Here is a 10,000-nt window from a genome sequence, read left to right as displayed (position 1 = left end):
GATACGTGAATAGATAGACAAATACACAAACAGACAAATAACATTAAAAAGAAGCAGAAATATCATAAGGATTTCCTCCTTACAAATAAAAAACCTTTAAGATGCTGCTCCTTCAAGATGGAGAAGGTAAACAAGAGAGTGATGGATTCAAGCGAGAAAAGAAAAAAAAAAATTGTTTGTTCTATCTTTTGAGTTTTGTTATGTGTTATGTGTTATATATATATATATTTTTTTTTTTAACTATTTTTCCTTTTATCTATTTATTTAGTATCATTATCTTTATTATTTTTACATAACGTACGGGCATTCCTCTGTCTTTTCATAGCACGTATATATAACCCGCAATATCTCCATTACACAAGCACATCTCCATCACATGTATTCTCTCTAACCCATAGTCTCTCCATCACACACGCCCACACGTCTCTCCATCACACGCCCACAAGTCTCTCCATCACACGCCCACAAGTCTCTCCATCACACGCCCACAAGTCTCTCCATCACACGCCCACAAGTCTCTCCATCACACGCCTCTCCATCACACGCCCACACGTCTCTCTATTCACGCCCACAAGTATCTCCATCACACGCCCACAAGTCTCTCCATCACACCCTCAGTCACATCTCTGAGTGGATAGGATAGGCTTATCTCTGGCTTTGGGCGAGTCAGTGCCATCCACAACCCTTATAGCGCCCGTGATTGGAATAATCTGATTTTTTTGTTTTGTTTTGGTTTGAGTTGATGTTAGGGATGAGGTATGTAAAGCTATTATCAAATTTGGTGTCATGTTTTGAAGTGTTTTATGAAGATATTTAGGTGCTATAGATTTAATGTGAAGTTTTGATTATAATTGGGAGAATTAATCAATAATTATGTATATACGGACGAATATAACATTTTATACAGGTGGACCCTACCGCCGCCTGGCCGACATATTTCTTGTTTACTAAACAAATCCACCAAATTAAACCGAAACAAAATACAACAATAAACCAAAAATAAAAGAACCATTTACCCTACGAAAAAAAAATATATAACTAACCCAAAGATAATAAACACTTTACCAAAATAAGAAAGAAAAAGGACAAAACAATAGCGAAACCGACCAAGCGCAATGGGTTTTCCACAACGATTCGCTCACCGATATAACAGGTTTCGTCTCAAGGTTCCTGGCAGAGGAGCAACGGCAGCGAGCGATGGCACACCGACAGGATGCTTCTGGCACGAGAGAGAAGAAGCCCAAGTTTGCAGAATTAAATAACCTCATTTCCGAAAAGGTAATTCTGAGTTATTATTATTATTTTTTTTTATGCTGTACCCTCAGTTTGAATGGGTTTCCTTATCATAATAACGTAGTTTGTGTAAGATAAGTTTGGGAGCATCTGTGTGTATTCTCATGATGACGCTCATTATCGTGTTATTAATGTATACATATAAATACATACACACATGCATATATATATATATATATATATATATATATATATATATATATATACATACATATCTATCTATCTATCTATCATCTATCTATATATATATATATATATATTTATATATATTAACATATATATACATATATATACATATATATATATATACATATTTACATATATATATATATATATATATATATATATATATATATATATATATATATATATATATATATATGTATTACGTACATACATACATATATATATATATATATATATATATATATATATATATATATATATATATATATATATATATACACACACACACGCACACACACACACACACATATATGTGTATATGTATATATATATATATATATATATATATATATATATATATATATATATACACATATACATATACACATACATATTCATATGTATTATCGTTTTCATTTTTATTCAAACAAAGCCATTAAAGTTAGGAAATCAATGAACTTAATCGGATGTTTAGTGCCATTAACATCACTTGTCCTCTGTAACCAACATTATCATCTTCATTCCTTGAGCTAGTAGGAACAATGACACCAAGAAAACAGAGAAGAAAAATCAAAGTTGCATGAAGTTAGTTGGTTTAGGTAAGGGGTGGTTCAACATTTTCAACATCTTCACAAGTGTACCACGAGTACTCTTTCTGCTGACACCCCTCCCCCCTCCCCCCTCCCCCCCTCTCCCTTAAAAGCGTCCGTCTGAAAATGCTGATGCCAGGGGTGCCCTTGAGCAGCCAGGGCAGGTCCGGTGGAAATGTTCTGGATAGTCATGCCACCGCCTAAAAGCTGGCTAGGGGGATCATTTTCATCATTAAGGGTCATTTTTACACGGGAAGAAGTATCAGGATCATTTTCACAAGTATCAGAACCAGGTAAGTCTGAGAAATATTTCATACCAAACTACTTAATATGCCAATTTTTCAATATTATGAATGAATTTGCTGACGACAAACTTTAAAATACAACCAGCTGCGCTAATTACAAATTTCAGGAGAGCTTTATTTATTCACCGATACTGAGTACTTGATACGATCTGACGGCGACATTCTTTCTTAGAATTTAAAAAAGCGTGCGAGCGGGTTTAAGTCCCCCCCCCCCCTCTAGTGTGCGCTTTGAACTTTCGTGAAATTATTGAAAAATATAAACTGCCCCTAAGTCTGAAAGCCCGAACTTATTATCCTGTTTATTAGCAATATTTGAACTAACCAGTTTAGAGAAAGACCTTCATGACTATTGTGATTATTACTCATGACATTTTGACATCATTACCTTCTGTATGTCTACATATATATATATATATATATATATATATATATATATATATATATATATATATATATATATATATATATATATATATATATATCGTGTGTGTATAAACATACATTAAAACACACGATGGGATGGGTGAACAATGGAGTGAAATGGTCCTGCTGTCATTGTTTCGGAGTAAGTGTATGATACACTGAGGTTTAGCAATTGAACCTACGTTTGAACACGACTGTGAGAAGTCCCCCCAAAGGCGCTGAAACATAGATGGTTGAATAGTCATGATAATTATGGTATAACGAATCTTTTAGCGTACTCTCGACTGAAACTGATCTGGTAAGAGCGAAGACTCAGAGCAGATGACAAACAGTCCAACAGAAGTGCTCAGTCACATTATTTTTAAGAGGAGGAAAAAAAAAAAAAAAAACAATGGAAGGTCACTAAAGGCTACCTACTCTAGACTTTGTATTGTGTGATATTAAATGACTGAATTATGATGTTATTCAAACTCCTGCTATTAGTAAACAGCCATATCATTGTCAGTCAGATAAAGAAATAAGCCGCAAGTAATGAACCGCCTTTTCTTCCTAGTAAAAAAAAAATATATATATATATATATATATTATATATATATATATATATTGTGACTGAGCACTTCTGTCGTACAAAGTGTCATCTGCTCTGAGTCTTTGCTCTTACCAGATCAGTTTCAGTCGAGAGTACGCTAAAAGATTCGTTATATCATAATTATCATGACTATTCAACCATCTATGTTTCAGCGCCTTTGGGGGACTTCTCATTCCATTGTTCATCCATCTCACTGTGTTTATTTGTTTGTTTTATTTTATTTGTTTATTTTATTTGTTTTATCATGTTTGTTGTAATCTACCTGATGCTCTTGCTTCTCTCTTTTTCTTCTTTCTTATTAGATCCCTGTATCTTTCCCTTCCTCCCTCTCTCCCTCTCCTATTTCTCTTAATTTCTTATTCCCTCCCTTTTTCTCTCTCTTTTTCTTTCTCATTCCCTTCCTCTCCTATCTGTCATAATTTCTTATTCCCCCCCTTTTTTTCTCTCATTTTCTATCTCATTCCTTCCCTCTCTCTCTTTCACTTTCTCATTCCCTCCCTCTCTCTCTTTCACTTTCTCTTTCTCACTAGTTCCCTCTGTCTTTCCCTCCTCCTCTCGCTCTCATTTCTCATTCCCTTGTTATCTGACTGTTATACATTTGACATATGCTATTATCTACTTATTTGTCCCATGGCTGACTGGAACACCACAGAGAGGTTACTCCAGAACCCACATGAGGACTCCACTTCCTCGTCAAGACAACTTTCTTCTTATAAGGACTTTCAGGGACTTTCTTATTATTGCACTTGACACTTCAGCTTCTCTGCAGGAAATGCAGCAAATTTACACAACCTACGTTGCATTTTTTTTTTTTTTTTTTTTAATACAAACCTCCTTTTGTCAAGGAAATCATTTTTGTAAAAGATGTATACGTAGACTTTCATTACTATTGTTATTATTATTATCATTATTATTATTATTATTATTATCATTATCATTATTATTATCATTATTACTATCATTATCTTTATCATTATTATTACTATTATCATTATCTTTATTATCATTATTATCATTATTACTATCATTATTATCATTATTATTATTATTATTATTATCATTATCACTATCATTATTAATATCATTATCATTATTACTGTTATTATTGTTACCATTATCATTATTAATATTACTATTAATATCACTATTACCATCACTTTTTTTCCAAACGCCCGATCGACATTGAAAACTATTTTTTTCTTTCAGTTGGGCGGCAGAATTCTCTTTGCAACAGATGATTGGTTTGCTGTGGCTGAAAACCTCTTAAAGGTATGTAAAAAGCAAGTGGGAGACGGAGAAGGAGAAGGAAGTGGGAGACGGGGAAGAATGCCTTCTCTATATCTATATAAGAGGTACTGATGACTAGTCTTATGAATTAGGGAATGGTAGTCCTCCAAAACAAAGGGGTCTTGAGTATTTTCCTTTCTTCATATCTTTTATTTAATTAACTTTTATTAATCTATATACAGTAGACGTATATCAGTACAATTATATCAAAAGTATATCAACGCATATTTATCTGATATATGAATATTAATTCATAATCTAATGAAGTGCTATAAATCAAAACTGATATCGCCGTTTTCTATAAAATAGGAGAGTGACCCCGAGTGGCGGGAAGGCGAGTTCACAGAATGTGGGAAATGGATGGATGGATGGGAGACTCGCAGAAAAAGAATTCCGGGCCATGATTGGTGCATCATCAAGCTTGGTAAGAGACACGCGAAGAGGACAATCTGATGATGAAAAACAGGAATAAACAGACTTTTTTTTTTTTTTACTAATTTCTAATCTTTTCCCCTTTTTTAGATTTGCATTTTCATAGCAATTAGAATCGAAGATTTGATTCTTCAATCACATACACAAATTCCCCAAATCCCAAATCCTATAAATTACTAAAATAAACACCACATAAAACACATGTAAACGTTTAAAAATGTCGGGAAATTTTGCCAATTTTCAGGGGTACCCGGTATCATCGCGGGAATCGACGCCGACACGTCATTCTTCACAGGGAACTTTGTCCCTCGCGTGTCCCTCCAGGGCGCCGTGCTGTCTCCTCAAGGTCAGTCTGCGGCTCAAGTTTTCATTCCCGTACGAGACGAAAAACAACAATGATGATAAATGATGATAATGAATTTAGAGAAAACATGATAAGGAAATTAAATAAAGCAGATCATGAAATAGCGAACAGTGGTGAATGATAATTTGAAATGATAGAATGATGAAAAAGATAATCGACGATAAAATAAGTCAGTATAACATTTTCATTCTCATGAGATTTCATAAAATACATGTCTACTCACCTGCACTGACTATATGTATACATGACTGAATGTGAAACTCTATGTGCGCGCGTGTGTATGTGTGCGTGTGTGCGTGTGCGTGTGTGTGTGTGTGTTTGTGTGTGTGTGTGTGTGCATCCATGTGCGTGCGTGTGTGTCTGTATATGTGTGTGTGTGTGTGTGCATCCATGTGCGTGCGTGTGTATGTGCATGTGCGTGTGCGTGTGCATGTGCGTGTGTGTGCGTGCATGTATGTTTAACGCCTCTACTCCTCCGCAGATGAAGCCAAAATCCCGCCCAGAAAGAGTGAAATTGGCACCCAGGCCTGTGAGGGAGTGCTCGAACAGGTGTCGCAGCTGAACAGCCAGGTAATTAGGGGACCTTCGTCAGTTGGAAACAAAGGACTGAGGACTTCGCATATTTACTTTCTTTTTATTTCTTTCTTTCTTTTTTACGGAAATGTATGAAACTGCCCTAAACTATCCTGACAAAATAATGGTGCAGTTAATAGTAATATTAATAATGATAACAATAATACTGCTGATAACTGAGGACAATAATAATAATATTGATATCAATGTTGATAAAGATAATAGTAGTACAAAATAGTTAAGATGATTATAATGATAATAATAATAGTAAAAATATTGATTATGATAATAATGATAATAAGGATGATAATAATGATAATAAAGATCATAATGATAGTGATAATGATAAAAATGATGATAATGATAATGATGAAAATTATAATGATAATAGTGATAACTATGATGATAATGATGATAATGATCACAATGATGATATGAAAACTATTGGTAATGATGTTAATAACGATTATGAATATTTGAAAATGCGATAAGGGCAGTAATCAAGAGCATTATCATTGCAATTTCTCATAATCAGTATCATTAACACTCATTAATCTTATCATAATCATTAATATAATGATAAAGATAAGAACAAGAAAAGCAGTGATACGGAAGCTTAGATAAAAAGATGAAACCAAAAAATGAAATACTTCCCTTACCCTCTCCCCCTCTCCCCTCTCCACCCTCCCCCTATCCCCTTCTTCCTTCTCTCCCTCTCCACTCTTTCCCATCCCCCTTTCCCCTCTCCTCCCCTTTTCCCCCTTTCCCCTCTCTTCCTCTCCCCCTTTTCCTACCCCCTCTCACCCCTCTCCCCCTTTCTTTTCCCCCTTCCCTTCCCCTCCTCCCCCCTCTCCCCCCTTTCCCTACCCCCACTCACCCCTTTTCCCCCTTCCCCCCTCTCCCCCTTTCTTTTCCCCCTTCCCCACCCCCTCCCCCCCTTGCCTCCTCCCCTCTCCCCTCTCCCCCCCTTTCATCCTACCCCACCCCTCCCCTCCCCTCTCCCCCCTCTCTCCTCTCCCCCTCTCCCCTCCCCCCATCCACCCCCTTTCCAGAACTGGCCGTTCCTCGTCCCTCTAACGGAAGCTCGACCCGGATACGAAAACACATGCCACACGTACATCGAGGCGGTCGTCAAGGAGCGCTGGACACACGTTCGGCTCAACATATACCCTGACGGTGGCATCGCGAGGCTCAGGGTGTTCGGGAGTGCCACGCCGGATTGGTCCAAGGTGCCAAAAGGGAAGGTGAGGTTCTCGCGTCGAGAGTTGGGTCGGGGGGGGGTTGAGGGAGGGTAAAGGGGTGAGGGGAGGGTGATAGGGTTGTTTGTGGCGGGAGTGGGTAGACTTCGTCTGATTGGTTGATTTTTGTTTTTGTTTTGTTTTCTTTTCTTGTCTTATCTTATTTTGTTTTGTTTTCTTGTCTTGTCTTCTTTTATCTTATTTTGTTTTCTTGTCTTTTGTTTTGTTTTGTTTTTTCTTTTCTTTTTTGTCTTTTCTTTCCGCTTTCTGTCTCTGGATCATCAGTCTGTTTTTCATTTCTGTTGCTCGTATTTTTCTGTGTCTGACCTTACGAATGTTTATCAATCCTCTCTTTCTCCTTTTTAAATACCTTTCACACATCCCCCCTCCGCCCCCTTTTGTAACGTATATCTCCCCCTCCATCCCTTATAACTTCTCTCCGCCCCCTTATAACGCCTCTCGCCCTCCCAGCTGATCGACCTGGCGGCTGTAGAGAACGGGGGCGTGTGCCTGGAGTACAGCGACGCCCACTACGGCCACCCACGCAACCTCATCAGCCCAGGGAGGGGCGTGACGATGGCCGACGGGTGGGAGACGGCCAGGAGGCTCGATCGGCCCGCGGTGTTGGAAGGTGGGTGCCAAGGTCTATATAAGTACAGGTCTCGTCACTTCGGAGTTCTGCGCAGCTTTGGGTGATAAGAACTATGACGTCACTTGGAGAGTATGACGTCACTTGGAGAGAGCTGAGGGCAAGGGGGGCGGGGGGGGGGGGAATTAGAGCATGGTAGGGTGGGAGGGAGATAATAGAAAACGGTGGTAAATGAGCTGATACTTAAGTACTTATATAGACCTTGGTGGGTGCAGTCCTGTTGCAGTCCGTCGGTCGGGGGTCGGGAATGGAATGGGGGGGGGGGGTTGCATAGGGTGCCGGAGTGCAATCCGATTTTTTATTTTTTTTATTTTTTATTATTATTTTTTTTTTTAGCCTTTACCATTTCATGATTTTTGAAGTAATCTTATAAATTGATCGATTCCTTTCCTTCTTTACAGAGGATACTAGATCTTTAAAAATAGATAGATAAATAGATAGATAGACTGAATGATAGATAGATATACAGATTGAAATTGGTAGATAGATACACAGATATAGATATAGACAGATAGATAGGTAGATATGGATGTAGATAGATAAGTAGATAGGCAAATATAGATAAATAGATGTGTACATATATGCAAGTATGTATCTGTGTATGTATATATAAACAAATAATTGAAGAAAAATAAATTGATGGACAAGTAAATGAATATACCAATTAAGTAATCAAAAAAACGGATATACAAACAGTTCAAGAAAAATAAAATAAATTTTCAATTTAATAATTTTCAAGAAAAATATGAAGTAAATTGTAAAAAAAAAAAAAAAAAAAAAAAAAAAAAAAAAAAATCCTAAAAAATTCCAAAATGACCCACCCCCCTTTCCCCTCCCAGCCGACGCCCGCGGGGTGCTCCAGGTACCGGGCTTCGAGTGGGCGGTGCTGCGCCTGGGTCACCCCGGGGTCGTCTGCCAGGTGGAGGTCGACACCCACCACTTCAAGGGCAACTTCCCGGACTCCTGCAGGATCGACGGCTGTCTGCTTCAGGAGGGCGAGGACTCTACTGTCTCCCTGGGTAACGACGAAGGACTTTGGAGGAGTATTTTGCCACCGCAGAAGGTCAGTGAGGGGGAGGGGAGGGGGGGAAGGTATTCGAATTTTAGCGGGATGTGATTTGGTGTATTTGTTATCTGAGGGATCGTGTGTATAAGATTTTACATATAAGCAGTCATGTAGTAGATTAATGAGGAATATACAGGTTGTTGTTAATAAAATGGCGAAGATTTACAAATTTAACTATTAATAGAAGGATAAACATTACTAGATTTGAAGAAAAAATATTGCCTTTACATAAGAAATTCAATCTATCAAGAATACACATTGAAACGCTAATTCATTTACTTCCAAGTTAAATACAAAATCATTTAATTGCAGACGAATTAACCGTAATTCCATATCCTTTCAGCTAAAAGCCCACGCCCGCCATTTCTACTCGTCGGAAGTGGAAAATGTCGGACCGATCTCTCACGTGCGAGTCGTAATGGCGCCCGACGGAGGCATAAGTCGCGTGAGGTTAATCGGGACGTTATTTTCACTGGCGGCTAAACTCTGAAAACTTTGGTTTGTTTGGAATTGGTTTGCATTCAGAATGGTAAAAAAATAGTACTGATGTGTGTTTTTTTATTATTGTTATTGTTATACTTTAAAATTCAGTCTTGACAAACTTTGAGGAATATTTTATTTTCACCGGAGGCCAATCTCTGAAAATTGGTGGTTCCACAGTAATTCTTGGTTGCATATATGAAATAAAATCTTGCATATATGAAATAAAAAATAACCAATAAAATCTTTCTTTTCCATCCTTTTTGAAAATTTAAAAGACCAAAATGATCGACCATATTCACAAAGCACCCGTAACTTTTGTGACGTCATCAAAATGTGCTTTTCAAAAAAATAGAATCAGACGCCATTACACCTCCTCGAGTTGCTACTGATCGAGCCTTCTCCGAATCCTTGACAGGTGATTCGAGTAGAATTCATGACTTCTATTCAAGATGAAAAGAGTTTAGTAATGATAATTCATCTTATCAATCTACTTTTTTTTATTCTATTAAGAGCAAAAGATAA

General features: G+C 37.4%; 1 protein-coding gene across 1 annotated transcript in view; it reads left to right on the top strand.

The window, feature by feature from the left end:
- The first annotated feature begins 1,153 nt into the window (after positions 1 to 1,153).
- The window catches only part of LOC113815722 (allantoicase), a 9,051-nt gene continuing 204 nt past the window's right edge, over positions 1,154 to 10,000 (top strand). The window contains exons 1-9 of the mRNA XM_027367744.2: positions 1,154 to 1,278; positions 4,593 to 4,655; positions 4,983 to 5,097; positions 5,350 to 5,451; positions 5,951 to 6,039; positions 7,095 to 7,286; positions 7,752 to 7,911; positions 8,769 to 8,992; positions 9,339 to 10,000. The exon at positions 9,339 to 10,000 is cut by the window's right edge and continues 204 nt beyond it. Of these exons, the coding sequence (XP_027223545.2) occupies positions 1,198 to 1,278; positions 4,593 to 4,655; positions 4,983 to 5,097; positions 5,350 to 5,451; positions 5,951 to 6,039; positions 7,095 to 7,286; positions 7,752 to 7,911; positions 8,769 to 8,992; positions 9,339 to 9,485 (1,173 nt within the window). The 5' untranslated portion in view covers positions 1,154 to 1,197 and the 3' untranslated portion in view covers positions 9,486 to 10,000. The remainder of the gene's footprint in view (positions 1,279 to 4,592; positions 4,656 to 4,982; positions 5,098 to 5,349; positions 5,452 to 5,950; positions 6,040 to 7,094; positions 7,287 to 7,751; positions 7,912 to 8,768; positions 8,993 to 9,338) is intronic.

This window comes from Penaeus vannamei, chromosome 38, assembly GCF_042767895.1.
Source record: "Penaeus vannamei isolate JL-2024 chromosome 38, ASM4276789v1, whole genome shotgun sequence".
Taxonomy (NCBI): domain Eukaryota; kingdom Metazoa; phylum Arthropoda; class Malacostraca; order Decapoda; family Penaeidae; genus Penaeus; species Penaeus vannamei.
Note: the sequence above shows the minus strand (reverse complement) of the source record. Positions and strands in the feature narration are given on the sequence as shown.